The sequence below is a fragment of the Plectrocnemia conspersa genome, unplaced genomic scaffold, assembly GCF_051122295.1.
Source record: "Plectrocnemia conspersa isolate PC_06_02 unplaced genomic scaffold, ASM5112229v1 ptg000009l, whole genome shotgun sequence".
Taxonomy (NCBI): domain Eukaryota; kingdom Metazoa; phylum Arthropoda; class Insecta; order Trichoptera; family Polycentropodidae; genus Plectrocnemia; species Plectrocnemia conspersa.
Window position 1 is genome coordinate 24,116,701 of NW_028277173.1, and position 24,459 is coordinate 24,141,159.

At 32.7% G+C, this 24,459-nt stretch overlaps 4 protein-coding genes across 4 annotated transcripts; 2 read left to right on the plus strand and 2 right to left on the minus strand.

Moving 5' to 3' along the window:
• Positions 1-834: 834 nt before the first annotated feature.
• On the plus strand, positions 835-10,375 carry LOC148232332 (uncharacterized). Its single transcript, XM_088191241.1, has 6 exons — positions 835-965; positions 1,162-1,295; positions 1,363-1,500; positions 1,571-1,623; positions 6,155-7,597; positions 9,163-10,375. Exons 1-6 carry the CDS (start codon positions 893-895, stop codon positions 10,229-10,231), a joined length of 2,910 nt encoding a protein of 969 aa, XP_088047367.1. The 5' UTR covers positions 835-892; the 3' UTR covers positions 10,232-10,375.
• Positions 10,376-11,647: 1,272 nt separating this feature from the next.
• Positions 11,648-15,711, minus strand: LOC148232333 (transmembrane protein 179). The gene is made up of 5 exons (XM_088192116.1): positions 15,511-15,711; positions 15,293-15,436; positions 15,073-15,234; positions 14,925-15,009; positions 11,648-13,072 (listed from the first exon to the last, which is right to left on the minus strand). Exons 1-5 carry the CDS (start codon positions 15,618-15,620, stop codon positions 12,869-12,871), a joined length of 705 nt encoding a protein of 234 aa, XP_088048242.1. The 5' UTR covers positions 15,621-15,711; the 3' UTR covers positions 11,648-12,868.
• A 2,374-nt stretch (positions 15,712-18,085) lies between these two features.
• Trs33 (trafficking protein particle complex subunit Trs33) lies at positions 18,086-19,507 on the plus strand. The gene is made up of 3 exons (XM_088191550.1): positions 18,086-18,310; positions 18,372-18,635; positions 18,872-19,507. The coding sequence occupies exons 1-3, from the start codon at positions 18,227-18,229 to the stop codon at positions 18,995-18,997; spliced, it is 474 nt and encodes a 157-aa protein (XP_088047676.1). The 5' UTR covers positions 18,086-18,226; the 3' UTR covers positions 18,998-19,507.
• PolA2 (DNA polymerase alpha subunit B) lies at positions 19,022-23,355 on the minus strand. Its single transcript, XM_088191549.1, has 11 exons — positions 23,185-23,355; positions 22,898-23,093; positions 22,050-22,089; positions 21,479-21,564; positions 20,949-21,116; positions 20,757-20,880; positions 20,568-20,692; positions 20,117-20,500; positions 19,845-20,048; positions 19,255-19,441; positions 19,022-19,195 (listed from the first exon to the last, which is right to left on the minus strand). Exons 1-11 carry the CDS (start codon positions 23,273-23,275, stop codon positions 19,061-19,063), a joined length of 1,740 nt encoding a protein of 579 aa, XP_088047675.1. The 5' UTR covers positions 23,276-23,355; the 3' UTR covers positions 19,022-19,060.
• Between the last annotated feature and the right edge of the window lie 1,104 nt (positions 23,356-24,459).

Sequence of the window (24,459 nt, forward strand, 5' to 3'; positions counted from 1 at the left end):
GGTCAACGCCACTTCTCTCTTCCTAGTTGAATTTCGCAATTAGCAATTGCTAAGTGAGGCCTATTTATCTATTTATTTATTCATTCATTATGGTCAAAACTTGGCGGTACAACGGTAACACTGACGTGATTGCGATGGAGGGTAGCCCATTCTTTTGGTAGACCTTGACGGAAAGACCTCCACCGTTCACTAGCATATATTTCAATAATAAACATGTAAACTTTTAATAAAAACTATATTGCAGCAGCTTTGTGTATATTTTCCACCCGTCACCATCCGCCAAAATGCCATCAAAGAGAAAGTTCGAGGAATGCTGTTACGGGAAGTTAAGTTTTTGTATAATTCACTGGTGCATACATCAGTTGCTACAAAGGATTATATTTAGCAAGATGCTTTCCAATGATTACATCATCCACTGTATATTTTTCAACTAGCCCTTAAATTAAATATATTTTACAGTTTTAGACCGTTTAAGGTTTATATTGGTATTAATATTTTTTAAATTGCGTTGAAATATAGTAGCAATACTGATTTGAATTTGCATTTGATCTATTTATTGTATATACTTTTCAATTTACGATTTGTGTTACACCGTTCCGTGATTACTAGATGCTATTGTCATGCAATAACGTCCAATTGTTTTTATGAACTGTGCAACCATCATTGTAAACATTGCCTAGAAATCATTAAATAAAATGTATTTAACCTTTTTTTGGTAATCGATTGTATTAAGTAATTTAAATAAGCTGCTAGGTATGAGAAGCTTTAAGGCTGTATTTTAAGGTAATTTTAATAATTAAAAAGTATGCTGACTTATATTGCAATGGTCTAAAGATTTCTCGTTAGGGCCAAAACTACATTTATAACCGACTAATGCGAGTGACGCGCCGCCATGAGTGCGCCGCACGGGGCACAGGCGTCGATGGGGGGCGCGGGGGGCGCAGCTCTAGGAATTGCAGTCAACGGTGAGCTCGACTTAATTTCATTCATCATAAACGCCAGCGGCCATCTTAGCGTCCCAAAATCACATTTGCATATTTCTTAATTTCACGCATTTCCCACTATTATTTGTTTACACCTATTGTTTACTTTTATAAAATAAATGCGCCATTGTATCTCAAGGTTATGAGATTTGTACAATACTAGTGTTTATTGTTTTAGAAAATGACGATGTCCAACTTTCGCTGCTCTGTCGAGTGTGCGGAAACAAAAACGATAATTTAATTCCGATATTTCAAGGCGATGGGTTGGCGAATAACTTAGCTGAAAAGATCCACTCGTATCTCCCCATCAAGGTGAGCGTTATTCTGATCGTATCTGGGTAAATCTCGTATGTGTTCTTAAGATTTGTATCAAATTCAGATCGACGTCAACGATGCTCTTCCTGCTCAACTGTGCCATCAATGTGCCAATAGAGTTATTTCATGGCACAGCTTCTTTCAAAGTTGTGCCGAAACTAATGCAATTTTAAATAATAAGTTATCAAGATTACAATCAAAGGTAAACATTGTTTTAATCTTTACAATATCATTTAATTGAGTGTTAATATATGTTTTAATATGCATTGTAGTTGACAAATTATCAAGAAAATAACTTACACAATGCACAAAATGATAAATCAAGGTACGTGTTATGTTTGTTTCTAATATTATTTTGCTAGCAATTTTATTTTATGTTATTGTGTATTGAAATATTTATTTAAATGTGAAAATATTGTTCGGTTTGCTATTAAGTATGGGTGTTTTCCACACCGATAGTTGTGAGTGAGGGTTGCAGTGTAACGAACCGTCATCTGTTCCAGGTTCTCACACTACCGCCTCTCATTTCACTCGTTTGATCAAAATCACAGTATGAAGTGTGTTAATTTAGAAGAGTTGACTGAGAAAAAAGCGGACTGTTTGCGTTACGCTTGCGAGGAGCGCAATTTTTCAGTTCTAAAAGAAAAAAACGACGAACCCGAAGATCCATTAAACGCATCCGATGCGACATTGAATAATGTAAACGCAGACATAGAATTAAATAAATTATGTAATACGAACGATCTCATTGACATGTTGAGTAAAATTTATAAACGATGCAAAGATAGCAACTTCTTATTTGAATCATCAGACGAGACGCTGCAAGATCTTCAGAAGATAATCGAAAATCGTTCTTATAATGTTGACGTTGACGATAGAGACGACGTAGATTCCTTAGAGCTGCAAGAAGAGAACGTATTGGTGGACGAACCTGAATTAATAGAATCTCGTAAAAAAAAAATTAAAGTTGTCAGAACTGTCTACAATTGCACCATCTGTAAAAAAAACCTCTGCTCTCTTAATTCGTATAATCTTCACATGAAAATTCATTCGGGAGAGAAAACTTGCATTTGTCATATATGCGGTAAACAGTTTAGAATCAAGAGCGGTCTAACGCGTCATTTACGCGAAACTCACAAGCGGATTAAGAACCATTGCTGTGAGACCTGCGGCCAGAAGTTTCTCAACAAACAGACTTTGACTCAACACGAGCGCATTCACACGGGCGAAAGACCATTTGTCTGTTCCGTATGCGGCAAGAGGTTCAAGCAGAGCGGATCACTCCATATTCACAACAAGTCTCACACGGACCTGTATCCATTTCAATGCTCGACGTGCGACGCTAAATTTAGATCGAAGGCTCAACTCACGCATCACACTTACAAGCACACTGGCGAAAAACCGAACGTTTGCCATGTATGCGGAAGAGCCTTTAGAGTAAAACATGACTTGAACATTCACAAGCGTGTACATTCTGACGAGAAGCCGTTTTCTTGCGCCGATTGCGGCTTGGCTTTCAGACAGAGACGATATCTGAGAAAACACAACATTAAAATGCACAACACCACAGCACAAGAATGACTCACTGATCATTGTATGAATAAATGCATATGTAACCAAAAACTACATATGCTACATCTTGCTTAGCCGTCATGATTTTTATTCAGAAAACAGAAGCAATCAGAAATATACGCACAGCTTAAGATTTTATTCAAAATAGGCAAATCAATTTCAGTAAATTTCAAAGTTAATGAACTTGGATGGCTTGGAAGGTGACGGTTAAGCGAGATGTATCAATTTGCCTATTACAATTTAATTTTAAGTGTTAAATTAGTTTGACAATGTTGAATGCGATAATTAGAAAGGTTAACTATAGAAAATATGTCATTTAAGTGATATTAAAAATATTAATTTTGTGTACATACTAAAAATTGAAGATCAAGTTTGAAAACGGCATATTACATTTAACAAGTTTCACAAGCGAGAAATAATGACTTCATATTTTATATAGATTCTTTATTAAAATCTATACTATATTCTGAAAGTTCTGGTTGTGTCTAAAAACAAAAAAAAAGGTTATTTAGGTAGTTACTTGGTTTACCAATAATAGTATAGTCAAATATATTTTTAACCCTTTGAGCGGCATCTTATTTCTTCAGTTATATGTTTACATATGTAACTGAAAAAATAAGAAATAAAAGACATTTATATATTTTTTTAATTTGATTTAATGTAAATGATTTTAATGGAAAATAATAGCAATAACTTAAAAGAGTACGAAATAAATGAACATAACAAAAAATATTTTACATTAATTTTATAAAAAAAATATTAAGAGCCTCTGAATTGTATAAAAAAATTACACAAAAGCCGAATAATATATAAAAAATATGTGAAATAAATTTACGAAATTTAATAATAGAAAAGTGTTCAAATAAATTATTAAAACATACTAATACCAAATAATAGTAAACTAAATCAAAGCAATAAAACGCTGAGAATCACCGATTTTTGCTCTATAATTTATTATAAATGCAATATAAAATAATAATAAATAATTAACAACATAAATAATTATGGAAAAATACGTAAAATAAACTCATTCTCATGTGTATACTAATAAATTAACAAATGTGTATAAATTAACTCAATACTCAAAGGGCTAAGAGTAGTTTTTAGTATTTCTAATCGTTTCTTTTAAATTGAATCTATAAAATGTGATCAATACTTGATTTTCAAGCATGGTCTTCAATTGAGAATTTCCAGTATTGGATAAATCATGTTCCATGTATTTATTTAACAAAGTAGTAAAATTGAATGATGTCAAAATGTTCTATTAGATTTTTTTTTTACATGTTTGAAAGCAAAATTGCGCTATGCATGTTTAAATGTAACGTATACTTGTGATGTCATTTTTTACATATAACTGCAGAAATGAAGAGCAAATAAACATCTATGAGGCTAATATTTTCTTTTTGAAAAGTCATGTTATAGTTATAGTTAAAAAAAGTATTTGACAATCACTTTATGGAGTTTTTTTTATATAATGCCACTGGTTGGTATACTGATTATTTTAAATTGTATTTGCCAGTGAAGTAAGTTTTATTTCCAACATTAAGTGAAGACATGTCCAAAACTAGAATTCAATACATATCTATCAAAAAATATGAAAAAACAAATATTTGACACAGTAAGGAAGTAAATGGGATATTCTATCGATTGTAGGAGTCTTTAAATATTCATAACTTTTTTCTTTAGAATGTGTAAATTTCAACAATCTGCCATCGACGATTAAATTGTATAATATTTGTCGATAGTTATGTTCGGTAGTCAATACTTGCATTTATGTTAATGTTTTTAATTATGATCCTTTCCCAAAAACTTAAATTATAATTTACTTGTAATTATAATTATTTTTTAAGTTTTATTTTTTAGTACAAGTTTTTAAGTCATACAATATTTATTTTGCAGAGGAGTCAATGTGGGAAAGGATCACTTAAACTGTATTTCGGATACTCTTAATTGTAAACTTGACGATGAAGATGTGAAAGGAGTTATAAAAGCTGAGATAGTATATTATAACGATAAAACTGAATTCGCCGAAGATTCCAACGTTACAGATAACACATTGCACAATTGCGACTTTACTAACGATAATGCTATCTTCAAAAGCAGCAATCAAAATAATAAGATCATGTGCGACTTTTGTAAAAAATACATTCCATCGAAGACGTTCAAGCGACATCAATTCTCACATTCCGAACTGAGGTGTTTCGTGTGCGATCTTTGCGGAAAAGGGTTCAAGAACTCGGGAGCTATATCTCGCCATGTCAAAGAGGTGCATTTGCGATTACTGCGATTCGCTTGCGACGTCTGTGGTGTGAAGTTTGCTTGTAAGCGTACCATGGAAGAACACAAGAATACGCACAGTTCAAAACTTTCGTACGTGTGCGACACTTGCGGCAAGCAATTCCGACTGAGATCGTCTCTCAACATACACATTAAAATACACACTCAGTCGTCGCAGTTTCAGTGTGCGTCGTGTCCGAAGAAGTTCAAACGAAAGCAAGAGTTGAAATCGCATGTTTCGATTCATTCAGGACAGAAGCCTTTCGGTTGTTCACTATGCAGCCGAACGTTTAGATTGAGATCCGAATTGAACAGTCATAGTGTGACTCACAATGACGATAAAAACTTTCAGTGTCATGTTTGTCAATTGAAATTTAAACAGAAACGTTATCTGAATTGTCACGTGCTGAAAAAACATCGCGCTTAATTATTATGTAATATGTTGCTTATAATTAGGATGTACATATGCTGATCAAAAAGTATCTGATCTTAGGCCAGAAAAAAATTAGCTTATTTAGTACATTTTTTTTTATTAATCGCATTGGTCTTGATTTCTTATGTTCTGATAGTTATTTGAGTAGCGTATTGAATGTGGGAAAGAACACAGTCGCGTATGAGGAGTAGAAAGACTGCTGAATCTGTGCAAACATTTTTCAGACGAACTTTGTTTAATCATGAAAGTTTTGTAACAAATTTTGCCATGACACGGAACATATAAAATTAATTGCTTTGAACCAAAGTAAACTAACAACACTGCATCTATTTATTATTCTATATCTTTAATTGCTATTACTAATTTTTTAATCTACAAAATTACACTTTATTATCTAAATCTCTTTTTACAATAATGCAAATTCTTGACTCATTTTGGCTTGAAATATGAAGTGCTACATGACAATGACTAGCAAAAATTTACTAAAAACAGTAAGGTCAGATACCTTATGATCAGACCTCGTAAATTTAAGTCTTACAAGGGGCCATAGTGAAATCAGACAAATTTGTTACAGGTCGGCACTCTGCCCCTCATTTCGCGCTTTCCATCAAGTTCAACACCCTTCCTTAGTTGCTATGACATCTCCCATTGAAAGTGATTCGCCTGCAAATCAAAACGAGCATATCTTTCAGTCGAATTTTAACAATTTTTCGACGCTTCAAGCGAACGCGTTAGATATTTACGATATCCTATCTCAAACGGCGTCTAATATTAGTTGTAAGAATCAATTAACGTCCGATAGATGCTGTTATGTTTTAAATAAAGTTATATTAACATTGAAAGATCATCTGAAAATACATTGTGGTGATACTAAATTGGAAGACAATAACGACGACCCGAAACCGTTGGCTTCACCTCAGCGTAATAGCGATACTGATGATGAAAGCGATACGCCGCATCCTTGCACGAGATGCATGTTTGTGGCTCGAAATGAAAAGGAACTCGAAAAACACACGTCGAACGTCCACAATTTAAAAAACTTATTTAATAGAAGCAGTCGTCGTATTTACGACATTCAAACACGTAAAGAAATCAAAAAAGCGAAAGTCAGAGTCAACGGTAAAGTCAATTATCATTGTACTATATGTAACCGTTATTTGACCACCGCTTACAGTTACGTTACTCATAGAAGCATTCATTCCGGGCAGAAGTTATTTTCGTGCAAGATTTGCGGACGTAAATTCAGACTATGGGGCTTTCTAAAAAATCACTTGAAACACATCCATTCGGTGACTAGTAAGTGTGATTTAGGCGATCAACAAGATGCGACTTCTAACGAGAGCGACAAGCCCGAAGTGGGGAAGAGCGGTACAAACTTTTTAAATTACACAGCCATCGACTCCGCTCGAGTGGTAATCAACGGCTCTGTGTTTTATCGATGCGAAATATGCGACAAGAAACTGACGCGAGTCAATTATTATCTGAGCCACATGACGATACACACCGGGGAGAAAAAGTTCATCTGTCACCTTTGCGGAAAGCGGTTTAGATTGTCGACGATGCTGAGGATTCATGTACGCTTAACGCACGAGCACATTAAGAACTTCAGTTGCGACGTTTGCCATCAGAAGTTTGGCACGAGTACAAATCTGGCGGAACACAAGCGGATACACACGGGCGAGAGGCCGCACGTTTGCGCCAAGTGTGGAAAGAGCTTCAAGCAAAAGTCGGGCTTGTTCGTTCATAACAGAACGCACACTGATCACTTTCCCTTCAGGTGCGTCCAATGCGACGCTAAGTTCAGAATCCAATCGCAGTTGAACTATCATATGATCAAGCACACAGGCGAGAGGCCATTTGTGTGCGATGCTTGCGGTAAGGCGTTTGCAATTAAAAGCCACCTGAATCGTCACAGTAAGAGTCACATCGAAGGTCGTCCTTATCCGTGCACCGAATGCACTAAGGACTTTCGTCACAAGAAAAATCTCAAAGCGCATCTGAAAAGTTGTCATAAAATGTGAACAAAACGTGCCTAATAATTGCTTATGATATACAGTATTATGTTTGTTTGTAAGAATATTACTTCAATTTTACACAGGAGAGCTAGATAATTTTTCAGTATTAAATGAAGGTTATAAAAATCTTTGATTTCATTCTGATTATGATAGGCTATAATAATACAATTAAAACTAAATTTTGTGATTTGTCAAAAATCACTACAAAAATGTTATTTTTGTTATTATATATAGTTTATTGTTAGCATACATTTTTTTGGATAAATTTTGTTATTATATTTTATGCATAGACACTTATTTGGCTGATAGTTGAGTTTTTTAACATGTGTAGTTTGTAGTTTTGTGTAATTTTATAACAAAAAAAACTTGACATGCTAGAAAAAATTACAGATTTGATATTAGCATATAATTTTACACATCAATCAAATTATTAAATATTTGTTGCTAGAAATATAATCAAGTTTAATTCCAGCTAAATAATGCATAAAGCAAAAATCTGTATTTAAGCATTTTTCTAGAGATTATTTACGAAAAATTGTATTTTCCCTTTTTATAAATACAATTATAATCCAAAGCACAAAACTTAGCTAAGGAACTCAATAAGTACCATATATTATTGTGACTTATTTTACCAAAAATTAAAAAATCCTTCATCAACAAAACTACACTATTTTTCTCAAGTCAGTGGACAAAAACAAATACACGCATAATTCATGTGATCGCTGAATTAGAACAAAATAAATAAATTAATATTAATTTTAGAAATAAATAATATTAAAAATACTTAGATAATAATTTGTAATAAATAAAACATGTGAAAGGGGGATAAAAATAATCTTGACAATTGAACCTTGAGAACAATATTGGCTCCTACAAGCGACCAATCAATTTTAGAGCGTGTGATTTGATGTTTTTGTGCATTGTCTTTTGAAAATAAATAGACTAGACCTTTTGGAAGAAAATACACATATAAAATGAGTTATATTTTCGTGGCAAAATTGTTAATAATCATAGTTCATCAGATGTGAAATGTGTATTCTCAACCAGGATGGAAATAATTATAGAAATTTAGAGATTTTTATTACTTGGCATATGTATGAAATACATATGTATATCAATATAACTTCATGCTTTCCTTTATTCTGCAAGTTTATCTACTCTCCATTATATTTAACTAAAAAGGGATATTTTATTGTTTAAATGGTTAATATAGGTTTCAATGCAATTCTGAATGATATTGTTAATAAATATATTAAATTAATTATTAATGTGTATTATAAGTTGTTATACTATTGATCAAGATCTGATTTTATGTATGCATTGTATGTATTTTCACTTTAGTGATTATATAATTATTGTAATTCATTAAAAAATTGTTTTAAAAAGAATATATTTTTATACTAAAGATGTGTATTTATAACATTTTGTACTATTCATTTGAATATATAATTGTTTAAAGTATTATTGTATTTTATTATTATTATTATAGATTTTATATTATTGTTGTGTGCATGTCGAATAAAAATATATTATCTTTACAATATGTGACGAGCGTCCTTTCTTACAGATCTTTACGAGATACCAACGCAGAAAGCGCGCCCAATTACAAAAACATATTCATTACACACAACACGCTGGGCACGATCAAAATAAACCTAGACGAGAAATACATACCGGAAAACAAAGACAAGTGTTCCTTTTGCGAATACGCGCACAAAGACATCAACGTTCGGATGTCGCACATGTTAGACTTTCATCAAAACTTCTTTTTCAATTGCGACGAATGCGATACCTACGTCGATCGTAGTCAGTTGATACCGCACATGTCCCAGCACGCCATTCAATGCGACGACGAGAGCACAATGGAAGACGCCGAAGTGAACCCGTCGAAGATCAAGACGCAAGAGAAAGGCACAAAGACGAAGGAGAACGAGAATGATGCGTTTTCAACGTCGAGTCATTCGAACGATCGATTTGGCCCTTTACCTGATTCGGTATTCGAAGCTATTAAAGATACTGAGGAGGGGATCGTTGAACCGCTTCCGAAAACTCTGGAGCAGAGCTGTGAAGATATGGAGAAGATGTCCGAAAAGTTGTCGTCCAGGAACACGGCGACTAAATCGAAAGTTTGCCCGATTTGTTCGAAGACGTTCAGAGTTGATTCTAGCTATCATTATCACATGAAACACTTTCATGGCGGAGTCAAGAAGCACGAGTGTAACGTTTGTGGACGGAGCTTCAGCGTCAAGAGTGCCCTGACGAATCATTTGGCACTGCACTCCGAAGAAAAGCCGTACTCATGTCCGGCGTGTTCGAAGCAGTTTCGTTCAAAGGCCAGTATTTACATACACTACAACAACGTGCATTGCGAAAAGAAAAAGTTCTCGTGCACGCTGTGCAACCGCTCGTTCAAGTGGAAACAGAAACTATCACGCCATATCGCTAGTCATACTAAAGAAAAGAAGTATTTTTGTACAAATTGCAACCGAGGATTCGGCGTCAAGTACGATCTCACTAGACACATGAAAACTCACGTGAACGCTAAAACGTTTTATTGTGATAAGTGCGGAATGTCGTTTGCGCAAAGGAGGTATTTGAAGAAACACAGCGAAAGAAAACACTCGGTGAGCACATAGTGACTATTATCGATTCTTTATAAGTTACCAATTTTTTTTATTATTAATTTTAATAAAATACAATAATTAGATCTCATAATGTATAAAAAGTATAAAAGGGGTTCCCAAATTTTATCTGTTCGCAACAGTTGAACAATCATCATTGAATAATTAAATCATAATTAGTAGAACGATCATCGAGTATATTTTATCAAATCTTTACACATCAATTCATTTTGTAAGACAGCTCAATAAGATTTTATTTTTTTACAGTAGTAAATTCAAATGGAGCTTTAGCTATGAATAGGTTTTGAATCCATACGACTAGTCGATATTATTTTTTTTGATATTAGTTAATAAGCTGTTATAGGTGCCCTTCAAAAATAAATTTTGTCAAGAAAAATCAACTTCATTAGAAACAGTATTTGCGATTGTACTTTTTTTTTTACTGAAAGCTGAGTTCTCGACCAGTATCAAAAAATCCATGTTGCTTCTCTGCAGGGAAAATAATTGAACTAGTGTGCTAGTTTTACCAAAAAATAAATATTTTTACAAAATTGTTAGCATACATATCCTGCTGTAGGCACAAAGATTGGTTTCTGAATAGTGTTTTAGCTTACTTGGAAATATTCACTCGGGTACTAAAACTTTCATACGCTCATTGCTCTTTTGTCGATGTAAAGCCAGTGGTTAAGCAACTGGTTTGTGGTGTGCCTTCTTAATTTTTACTTTTACGTTCAATAAAACTTGTTTATTTCAAGGAAGATTATAACAACAACAGGCCGCTGATAGACAGCTATTAAAATATTATAAAAACCTGTATTAAGCGCCATTATTATTACTATTGAAAAGTGTTAGTTTCCATTAGATATTGCTTCATATCAGAACATCATTGTTCTAATTCTAAAACCATGCATAAAAATATTGGAATATTTCACAGCTCACACTTTGGGAACCACTGATGTATAGAAAAATATGTTCAATATTGCTCAATTTTTACGGGACTATAGTCTCTAGTCGAAGAATAAATTAAATGTTTAAATGCATCCAGCTTCCAAACGAACCATGTACTTTATTTCGAAAAGACTTATACATTATTTTTAATTATATTACATTTTTTTAAGATATTGTAATTATACATTTTTATGAATAATAAATACTCCAATAAATTATTGTTTCATTAAAAGCTGTATCTTTGTATAGGAACTGCATCATCACTATACAAATGTTGCAATTAAATCAATCAGTATTGTAAATTTATTGTCGTTATAAGATCCATTATTACATTGTTTTTAAAGCTGAAAGAAATATTTTTCTTATCGTAATGCAACTTGCTAAAAACAGAAATGTACACGAGTGATTTGTATATTTAGCAATAAATATATTTTTCTTTAACATGTTTTTTAATTATATGTAACGCAAAAAGTAAATAATGTGTAATATTTCAATAAATTTTAATATAAAAATATGCATTTACATAATATTTACAATCACAAATAATAAAAATAAGGTACTAAATAGGATACAAGAGCAAATAAAAATATTATCTAATTGTTTTACACAAGCTGTTAACTTCTATTTTTGGTATCATTGTTCCAATCTCTTTTCTTTATCTATATAACAAACTTATTATAGTAAAGAAGGAATGCTTGCATAGTGTTATTTATAACAAAAATTATAAAAATATACATACGAGATCTAATCAAAAAGTATCATTTTCACTTTTGATTAATCAAAAACTGGTTTTGTTAATTGTTTTGGTTTAATCTTCAATTTAACAAACTCGTAAAATTCGATTGAAAGACAAAAAAATAAGAGCAATGCAATTAAGCGCCTTTTTCTGAGAATTTCCGAAAATGTTTTTTTTTAAATTAAATTAGGATACTTTTTGATCAAATTCCAAATAAATATTATAAAATATACGTATATAATTTTGACATGGGTATACATAAAAATTAATAAATATCATTTCTTCTCACATTTATAACAACTGATCTTTTTTCCTAACATTAAAAGTACATTAGTATAAATTCAAGTAACAAATCTTTTTTATTAAGTTATTTTCAATTTTATTAAATATCACATACTATATCATATTTTATTCAAAATCAAAGTTTCTCGATGAAAAAATTATCAAATGAAAATTAATCATATACACATATTTATTTATTAATAAGTGGTTCGCAAACTGTCGACACAATACTAAAAAACTTTTACATAACATATTTTCAAGTTTGGGTTTTTCAATCAAAAAATCCCATATCCGACAATAGCGACTATAAATTCATCAATGTTCATTATAATAATAGATAATTTAATTACAATCAATATGTTCTAAATCCACAGTACTAAGTAATACACGAGTGTGCGTATTTATGTAACAACTACGTCTAACTGGGCTGAACTATCACATGTTTGTACAGTTCAAGCAAAAAAGTTGATTTACTGTACGTTTAAATAATAATTATATAGCAATAATATAAAAATATATACATTATTCAATACTATGGATCTAGAGTGTATTCATAAGAAAATAATATTGTTAATAAATATATATATTTTAAATACAAAAACTTCTCTCATTTACGTATACCACTCAAATATAGTATTTATCGGCTCTTGGTCGCTCTCGATGAACCTAGGCAAACCGGCAAGAAGCTAAGTTTCACTCGGTATCGGATCATCGGGCATAATGGTATCTCGTTGCAGAGAACCGCTCGGAGAACCTCCTTCAGTTATGAGTCGTTGTCTTTCTCTATACATGGATACTCGCACATTTTCCAATTGATGATATCTACACAATTTTAAAAGAGCAAACACCGACAATCCTACCCACATTGCGAATGAGCCCCATGCTCCGAACTAAAAAAATTCAAATACATATTAATTTTAAAACAATTTTTATGATAATGATTTATATTTTACTAAATCTGACAGCTTTTCTAAAAAAAAAAAAAAAATTTTGTAAATATTCTGTTGCAACAACACAATCAACAACCACTAAATAAGTAGTTTAAAATATACTGAAATCAAAGTCTGTAAATCAGTGACACTATTTTATTAATTATGAACTGTTATTACAGCTTACAATTAATAATAATAAAAATGCCTTACAAGAGAACTTGGAGTGCAAGTTCTGTTTATTTTTTTGCTATAAATTTTGAAACATCCATTGCTCTGTGTTGACGCCCGTTTCGCCTTTTGTATGCGTTCGCGAACGCCGTCCAGATCTGTTTTGATGCACGCACAAATTCAAATTGAATCCCTGACTATGAATTCGGGCTCTCTATTTATTGAATAGCAGAGATTGGGTAATTATCTGAATATATGTATTTCTTATCTGGCGCTAAAGATACATTTTGAATTGCTATCAAATTCATCAACTTATTTATATAAATATGAGACTAAACTTGTCGCAATTACTTATTAAAAGCATAATAAAACTAATTGATATAATTACTTGCAACTCGCTAAGAACAAGTTTATTATTCTTATCAGCGTTATACAAGCACGCGTGCTGTTTGTCTATTTGGGTGGATTAGGACCACTTGAAAATGGACTCAAACAAAAGAGTCGATGTTTATACAAAAACAAAAGATTTTTATAAGATAAGGAACATACAATATTCAACATACAATTGAACATACAATCTGTTTTCAAGAGTAGAAAAGAACGAAGCAAGTGCCTCAAACTTGTATATGCACAGAAATAACGCACTCAAGACACTTCTAACAGGATTTGACACTAGTACTATTTCATTTCCAATTTGGAACACACAAGAGTTCAATCGAACATGCACCAAGCAGTGCCCCAATGTCAACTAACTACCAAGAGACCCAATAATACCGGGGAAGCAATCGCTTTCCACTTAACGTCAAAATTGGTCCAGCTACAACGTCCGGAATCCAAAAGTTTAACCAGATCTCGGATAATTGTAGAAAAGGCTACGAAAAGTAATTATATTCATTGCACAAATCATATGATTCGTAGATTTCAAACCTGTTGCAAATCTTTGCTTTGAAATCAAAATCAATTAAACACGTTTAAATGTTATTCAACACATAACTGAATGATTATCTAATATGCGAAGAAAGGTTTATATAGACAACAGTGTAAAAATGTTTTTCTATAATCAAATATTTTTTCTTTTCAAAAAAGGGTTGTACATCAAAGACATTTTATAGGTGTATATCATATCAAAGTTTGATGAAAAAAGTTAAAAGAAATATTGTAAAACTTAGTAACAAAATTATTTTTCTTTATGACAAAAAGTGTTTCATATTTAAAGTATTTTAAGTAAATTAATTAAAAATGTCAAGATTTTAATTCTGAATATCAAATTATGGGCTTTTCAACGAAAGCTTTCTTCGTGGTCAAAAAGTTAACCAAAGATACACAAACATGTTTTAATGCTCGGGTGAATGTTTTCCAACTGATTCAATATCATTCTCGACTACAATAAATTATTATAAATATATACCAGACTTAAATGAGAGCTAGAAGTATAATTGAATAAGAATACCCTTTGCTAAATCCTTAAAACATTACTTGGGTAGTTTAATATTAGATTAGATTATAAGCTATTTTATTATTACTGATCGTTTGTGCCTTTAAAATGAGACTGAAGCCAATAAGCATATCAAACATTAAGTTTATTTTTGCTTTATAAACATACAATTTTTATTTTTTATGAAAAAAATTGAAAATTATGTACCTGAGCAGTTCCAAGCTCTATATAAAATCCTGTAGTATCAATTTTATCTTTTTTATCAATATCCTGTCCCGCTGCTACTTCACACCTAAAACGATAATTAATTATCAAAACATATCAATATTAAAACGGCATAGTAAATTCAACTTACGATGGGAATCTCTGTGTCATATTTTGACACCAAGTCATAAAACCTAACGTTATCATAATTGCAGCTATCACAATAAAACCGCATAATATTATAGAGCTGACAACATCGATGAACGCTGATAGAAAAGAACTGTCCGTTTGCCGATAGACGTGCATCGATAGCCTGAGAATGTTAGCAGTCATAAACTATACAAAACAAGTAAATCGAAATCAGAACTCACCTATATATCTGTATAGCCGATACCAAAAACAGCACTAAGCCAACGAATATGGTGTAGTTGCAAATGATTTGAGAAGCCCATCTGACATTAAATTGGCCATCTGATTCTTGCCATTCGCCGGTGGAGAACAGCAAACAATGACCTCTGATACGATTGCAAAGATAGTGTTATTCGAGTATGAGAAAAATGTGTTGTTGACAAAATATTTTGACATTTACTTGAATTCGTCTTGGTGTAAACTCATGGGAACGATGATGCATAGTGACAAAATGAGACTCATCACATATCCTGCGATCTGGCTAAGTAGCACCACGTTCGTTAAAGCCATGTTGTTGTTTTAAATCTTATTGTTTTGTAACAACGCAGCTTCGAGATCCATTGACAGAAGGAACACTGAATCACTTGAGTGGTCTTAACACTATAATGTTTGAGCATGAATTTCAATAAGTTAAATATGAATACAGGAGAAAACATATAAATATAATTTAAAATATCGTATGTTATCATTTGTATAATATCGATTGTAAAATTACCAAAAAGTAATGAAAAAACACATTTTAAAAATCAAGACAATGGTAACTAACAAACTCTATCCATTAAACTTTATAGCAGAGGTGGTCAATCCAAATGATTATAGCTCCGCAAGCCACATATAAAATTATATATCTCATTATTAGATTTAGATACTCTATAAATATCTTTTTGTATTGAAAAATTGAAACATAATCAATTATTATCCGTGTGTTTACTATTATTCTTACATGTAAACATAGATAATATAATAATTATACTAAACGTACATTGTAAAGAATCTCGCGAGCCGGAAAAATGTTCAAGGCGGGGCGCGGGTTGACCACCCCTGCTCTATAGAGTTGTCTGCATTTTTTTTTATAGATGCTCTTTTTTTACATAGATATATTATACATGTTCCCTTTTGTGCATTTGTCAGTTTACATGTCCTTGCCTTTGATTTTTCATGTAAAAATACATTGTAAATATTGCTATTATGCTTTATATCGGGTCGATATACTGTATTATATAACCATGTATCGTGATCCCTTTCTTACATAATTATTAGAAATAAAATAACAATATTGTCAAAATATTTACAAACGATAATAAAAATTACAAAAATAAGATACACCTATATCAATAACAAGATTTAATCTGCCAGAGTTTTACTGGTCCTTTAAAGTCCAGTTGATATAGCTTTCCTAAGAGTATCAAAGTCAATCTGAATAAACGATATTATTAATAAGAAAATAATTATTAGTTACATTCTAAATATATTTTTTTAATAAAGTAAAAAGATAATTATGTAAATGGCTTTATATTAAGTAACTAGTAAATTCAATTTTTTATTGTCAAAAAGTTAACGGTATTAAAGAATTTAGCAAATGGTAATTTTTTTGGAAAATAATTGTTATGTTAGTATTTTTGCGCAGAAATACTAAATTTATGACATGATCATTCAAAATATCATTTTCCTCAATGTTAAATTAAAATATCTTATCAAAATGTTTTAATAAGAATCGTAGCCACGGTAAAATTTTTAGCTAGTTTGGTATTCGAGAACATCATGATGTGGACTTTCATAGAATGTATAAAATAATCAGCTCAATTTGACGAATTCCTTAAGAATCATTAAAGAATATATAATAATATATGGTGTGTGAATTATTTATCTCACTAAACTTATAACTAATTTATTAATTTAATGGGCAATGAAGTTTATATAAAAATAATTTCAGAGCTTCAAAGTAAGCCATATAGACTAATTAACGTTTATTTCAGGATATGTTAAAATTTAAAGACATAAATAAACGGTTTTTAGAATTTTTTAAAATTGAAAGTCATATTTAGAAGAACGAGTCTTAAAAATATTCAGTATTTTTTTTTTAGATTTAAATTATTGTCACGGTTAAACTTATGACTGCCGCTAATATGACTGGCAAATATAACGGTTTACCATCGAGAATCAAAAATTTAAACGAATCCATCATTTTTATTCCATTTTCGACTCATACCCGATTTAGCTGGGAATTGCGCTGCGGCGATTTGTTTAGAAGCAGTATTTTATATTTTAGGGACTGTGATGGTGACGAGGGGCAATTAGACACAGATTGAGCCGCTGCAATAATATTTTATTGATGATACTTGTTTACATTACAAAAAGTGCGGACACGAGAAGATGCGTCCGCACGCCAGGAAGGTTGCCAGTGGAGAGAGAGAAAACCGTCACGCCAATGCTACTCCAGCGCTGACCAGTTTTGGCCATAACAAATCTAAACTCGGCTCCTATAATATTGAATTTGCTTTAAGTATTTATGTTTTTTTCATCCACACATCGGTGAAATCTACTGATTGATAGTTTCGGCAATTCGAATCACAAACATATAAAAGGACTTAGTTATAAGCATGAGCAGATGCCGTTTCTGCCTCGTGCGCAATCAAATCTGTTTTTCTTAAAATCAGTAAATACGTAAATGAAAAATCGATAAAAAAAATGCAAGCAAAAAAACTCTACCGAAGAGGTTTGTAATACCAAGTTGCTTATTCTGATTTTTTAAAAAACGTTTTTGAAAAAGAGGAGCTTTATCATATTTTATGCATGAAATATAATACAATATACAAATATATGTTCTAATTATAAAATATTTTACATGTATGTAATAGAGATGGGGGGAGGAAAGGTTTAGAACCGGACTCTAAATATTTGTATATTTATAGGGACCCCCAGATTTTTGCAACGCCTCGGGCCCCTAGTGAAGTAAATCTGCTACTGATCACGATACATAAAAATAATCATGGTCAACATTAATGCTATGGCCTAGTATAACGTTTGACAGTTCTCAATTACATGTCGGACGCCCTTGTTAAATTAATAAATTCAACGTTGGCACGACTCAAATTTGTTTTCAATTTGTAATAATCATGGCAGATGAAACGTTATTTGATTTTCTGCACAGCGAAATAGTAAATTACGCTTTAGAACAGAAGAAAGACTCTAAAAGCAAGGTACATCAAAATTTATCATTGTTATTAAATCACATTTATTTAAACGATTGTTTGCATATAGGATACGGACTTATCCGTAATTGAATACATAGGTTTTTCCGCCGGTTATAAAATAATGGAACGCTTGACGCGAGAGTGGCCTAGATTCAAAGATGAATTGGACACTGTTAAGTTCATATGCACAGACTTCTGGACTTGCGTCTATAAAAAACAAATCGATAACTTAAGAACGAATCATCAAGGAGTGTATGTATTGCAAGACAACGCGTTCAGATTCCTGACGAAATTCTCAGATGGTCATCAGTATCTTGAATATGCGCCTAGAGTAAGAAACTACATTTACCAGTGGCCGTCCATATATGCGGACGATTCAAAACGCAACCAGCATGCTCGGTTGATCGACTATAAATACGATCACATCATCGATTGAGTTGCTCGCCATCAACCGTTCATGTTGGTGGCGTTTTGAATCTACCACATCTATGGACAGCACGCCACTGATATTTACCTCCCAATACTTTGGTTGATTGCGTTAATAATGCATATTTCATTATATTTCAGTTTGTCTCATACACCTGCGGATTGGTGAGAGGCGGTCTTGCTAATCTTGGGATCAATTGTATAGTGACAGCCGAAGTCCAAACGATGCCATCATGTAAATTCCATATTCAAGTGCAATCGAGTTGAAAGGTTTTTAAATAAAAAGATTGATTTTATTTCATTATATTTATTCGAAAGAACATATTAAAATCATATTCTAACAATTTGACAAAACATATTATCAATATTTGATTCCGAATTGTTGATTTGCATCCTCATGAAAGTTCCACTGCCGATTCCCTTTGTGAGATGCTCAGGATTCACTACGAGGCATCCATTTATTTCCTTTAAATATATGTATATTATAATTATGATAAGAAAAAATATTTAATAAGAACACAAACCTTAGTGAAATATCTAAAATCCGATGGAACTATCAGAACATGAGGCATCGAAACCATACAGCTAAACTCGCTCCATAAAGCGGTATCCACTGATAACACAGGACTCGGCGGCCACAGAGGATAGAAACTTTGTTGTGACAAAAGATGACTTGCTAATCTACCTAATTTATCTGGACCTTGCAGAGGTCTGAAAATTATGTTACATGAAAATATTTGTTTAGTCTGGAATGTGAATAAAGTAATTTAAAATTAATTTTTGTTTATTTCGTGCTTATGGAAGAATCACAGTAAAAATAAAAAAAGCGCTTAGGCATCAGTTTCCCTTTATGAATTTTTGTTGAAGTTGATGAAATTATTTTATTGAACAAATGAGATATTCTGAATATAAATATAAAAGGGGTAAAAAAAATAGAGGTAAATTTTTCTCGGTTAGTAACATCACCTTTTTTGCCAGGAGCTGCAATAATCTGCTGCTGAAATTCAGCATGAACTTATAAATAAGCATAATTGTCACTGATGAACTCATTAAATATTCAACTTTTTTTAAGCAAGATATAAACAAAAATTTTCTATTTAGCATATAAACATACAATGATATTTCTTCTTTACTCAAATGCATTAAAATATCCGTTGATGTGATTCCTATATTAACACCAGCAACATTTAGCATACAGGGATCCGGAGCCAGCACCAAATTGCTATAATTTTTCTTGACATAAAACGGCGGTGAAGGATAAATGCAAGTATGAAAAACATCCTTCGGACTCGACACAAACACAACTTTCGTATGAGGACTGCAACCAAACATAATTAATATAAGATCTCGTCTAATCAAAATCACAATGATCTCGAAGCATAATACCTTGCGGGCTCGACAACGCTCATGATTTTTTCCACCAACTTTTCAAAGAACATCTTATAAGTTTCGGCGATTAGATTCTCTAACACGGATTGGTGATTCGCATCCAAAAACGGCCCGATGAATATAGCTACATGTGGTCTATGTTGTGTAATGTATTGGATATAGTCGTTTAACGGATCATAGTTTAAGCTATCGGTCGTCGTGAACGGACCGCAAGCGGCGACAACGTGTAAAGGAGCTGTGACGGAATTGTCCAATAGTGTTCCATTGATTTTAGTGAACGAACCGTCATAGTACACGTCGTGAGCTACAAACTTATCGCCATGAGAGTTTAATCCGGTCATTGCTACAACCTGACCGGGAAATAATGAATACTGTTTCAATCTAAAATATACAATTTAATAAATAATACATGTATACATATTATTACAATCGTACGCAAAATACATACTGATCTAAATCTATCGAGACTTTATGACCTAGAGATTCTTCCCATGTGCCTTGCAATAAGACTGATTTAGGATTTAATCTACCGTTTGCATCACAATCGATTCTTCCAACTATCGCAACTGGAATCTATTTTACATCGTAAATATATAAACAAAAATATTTATATATCACAAAAAAAATATATACATACCTGACTTTTACACTTGACCGACAGCGTTTCTTTTATATTGGCCTTATGGGTAACACATTGAGATAAATACTTTATATTGTTATCGAGTAAACTAGCTTTATTTTGCAACAATTCGAATCCATACCTTAAAATATTTCGTAAGTTATAAATAATATATAAGATAAATAGATACAATAATTCTTTAAGACTTACATAGCTTTAGATGTTAAAACATTATTTGAGTGGTTTAATGTTTGAGTTACTGTACACGTATCGGTGGACATGTTTGTCCAAATGCATTTAGCTAATTTACTTTCACTGCCAAAGTTGCAAACTATATCTCCTGCATTAGTTCTGGACGTATACTTTGTAGATTGCGTGCTAGAAATTATATTTTACTTATATGTGGAGTAAAAATGCACACTGCAAAAATATAAATGTTTATCTGGAAGATGTCGTACAGGAGGGCAGTCAGATAGTTAGTTTTTTATTGGTATTGAAACCATGAGATAATATGATCATGTTTTCCAAACACAATGGTTCTTAATCTGCGAGGTATGCTTCTCTTTAATAAATATTTATATAAGATAAAATATATAGCAAAAATTAGTAGTAATTCCGTGTAACTTATTTTCGAAAATTAGAACATTAATTTTTTTAAGACAAAATTTCATGAATGGTGGAGTACCCTTCAGTAACTATCATATTAAAAGCTTATATATTATCATAAATTAATTACTTACGTTGCTGTATAAGTTTCTGGTCGGAGAGATGTCGAAATGGGATCTTTTACATTAGTTGCTGTGATACTTTGTTCAATATTCACCGACTAGAGTGAAAGTAAATAAACAATAAATTAGCACAGCGTCAAAAACAAACAACGTATCAATCGATCGCAAATTATCAATATAACGAAATCGGTGATGGCTGGAGACGAGTATGAATCTAGTCACAAACCAAAATCAATGCGAACTAAGCTCATACTCGCCTACAATTATCACATATTGATAATGCTGCGCAGTTCATATAATAAATGTATCCATCGATGCATGCGAAGATATTGTGCAGTTCGTTCAATGAGTGTAGATCTAGTCACATGATCGGATAAACTGCAAGCTACACCTAAACCCACTGAACGCAATGCACCAACAGTCACGAAACATCATCCGCTGGTAGTGTTACAGTTTGATAATGAAAACACAAATTAACAAGACTTAATTACTACGAATGACATAAATGCATCGATGCTTAATTTAACGTCAAGAGTTAATGAAACTAGTATTACTGTAGCATTAGAAATAATATTATAATCACCTGATGAGTCGGAAGGTAGCCAGCGAGAGTATCGTCATTTCTGTTTATTCGTGTTAAGGAAAAGTTTTTCATTTTTAACGGTTCGATTAGTACAAAGCAATATTGCATACTTCAAAAATATTACCTTGTAGTAAACATATGTTTATTAAGCTTTTAATTACAAAGACCATCAATCATTTTTTATGTCCGTTTAATTATTATATTGTATAAATAAGTTCAATGTCAGTCTAACCTACAAGTGTACGAAGTCAGATTGTCAGTGCGTTTTATTGAATGATAAATCAAAATTTAAGAAAGCGCTCAAAAGCTTTAACCAGTATAGTATTAGTACATCTGTTAAAATTATTTTATTAATATCTGTGGATTGCATAAGAGCAAAATTGAAATATATGTTAATCAATATAGTGTTTTATTTTAACTTAAAATGGAGTTGTAGATTGTTATAACTAATGTGGGTCAAATTAAATCAATTACATAAGTGTGTATTCATTCAAGATATGAATGTCACAATATTTTTTTTCATGTAGTACAAACATTCAATCCATAGATGGTAGCACAATAGCAAATTCAATAAACAGCATACGTCGAAAAAGAAGAATTACCATCAGCGAATTTAACGGGTAGTGTTAATACACAAAACTTTTTACCTTAGAAAGGGGTTGATAAAAAGTTTGGTCTAATAAAAATAATTTGAAATTAATCAGTTTGTTTTTATTTAGAGTGGCAACACTAGGTTGTAAATAAATTGCAGGGCTAATTAAAAAGTCACGCGGGTCACAAGAGCGCAACCGAACCGAAGCGAAGCGTCGGGTACCGTTATTCGCGTTTCCGGCCGCCGGCAAGGATACTGAGCAATCTGCGCCCCTGGGACTCTGCGCGGATCCTCCGTCCTCCGCTTGTCCTTCTCGGCGTCCAAGCTCCTCTCGAAATGCGCCAAAGCCGCCGCCTCGGGCTTCAGTGACTCCCCCGAAGACAGTCCGAAAGCTACCCACGACTCGGCGAACAGCTCGGCGGACATGCCCCTTCTAACACACACCTCGCCACCTACGATCGATTGCGAAAAGAGATCATGAAAAATCAAACCCGGCGCCCCTCTCCCCGGAAGCGGAGGGCGGAGGCACCGGTGGATACTCACAAGTCCGCAACTCTTCGGCGGTGAGTTCAGTGCCCAGCAGTTGCAGCTGCTCGTCCAGCTCTTCCACCAGCTCGCCGACGTCGTCCCCCATTTTGTTGAAAAAAGTTTCGAAAGTCGGAGCTTGAAGCCGCGCACCGACACCCGACGCGCTCACCGGCGACGCGAAACGACGGGTTGTGTTGCCACGCGGCAAAATAAACCAAAGCGCGCCTTTTTCTTTGTCCCGTTATTGCGGCCCGATAAATGCGCACTAGGCCAGCGCTGTCCAACTTCTCTTAGTCCGCGGTCATTTTTTATTTACAAAAATTTACAAATAAAATACAATTAAACTAAGTAAAAAATAAAATGTAACTAATAATAATAAAATTTGCAAACCCTGTAATCAATGGGAGCATTGTCAGGTCCGCTCAGTGAGATATTTTCCTTTGCACTTGCTTGCTTGTCAAGTGACGAGAGTGAGTGACTTAAAACGCGAGCGAGCGAAATGGTAAAGATCTGAACATTATGTACGTATTTGTTGAGCAATAACTTATTTTATGTCCATATCAGTATATGTTGTTGCAAGTCAAATAATATTTTAAAGTGTAAAATTTGTAATACAGTTTATATATTTTGATTTTATATATTTCATATCAGAGAATGCGCACTCGCAGATATACACTTATATATGCACTTTCAAACGTAGTTTGGCGACGGGTGGCAAGCTGCAGTAGTACTTTTATTTTAATTTTGTAATAGTTACATGTTTGTTATTACAATGAGTAGAAAATGAGTTGGCCTTGCGAGCCCAACAAAGTCGTAAAGTCTGTCCGTCACGCCAGTGCTACCAGAATGCCGCTAAATTTTGTACATATTAAGACCTATTTAAAGTCCAAAATCTTTTATCTTTGGTTATTTTTTTTTATTCAATACCATTAAAAATGCTCCAGATGTCATTGATTTATTATAGCATCTTTCGATTTGATATTTAGGGTCTACGGATGTAATATCAATATTTAATGCTTTTCTGAATAAATTTATCTCAAGATCTCAAAAATTGAATCAAGAACCGATATGGGGTATAAGCTAACCCCAAATTCAAATTAGTAAACTAATAGTGAAATTAATTAATATTTTATTTTAGGCGTGTTTACAATTAATTTAATCGCCATTGAATTTATCTATATATAGCTTTCCTCGACCATACTCGCAAAGGAAGCAACAGTAGCAAACTGGCGCAGTCTTATGCATCGTCCGGCCTTGCTTTTTTTCGCAATCCATTCATTAGGATATCTT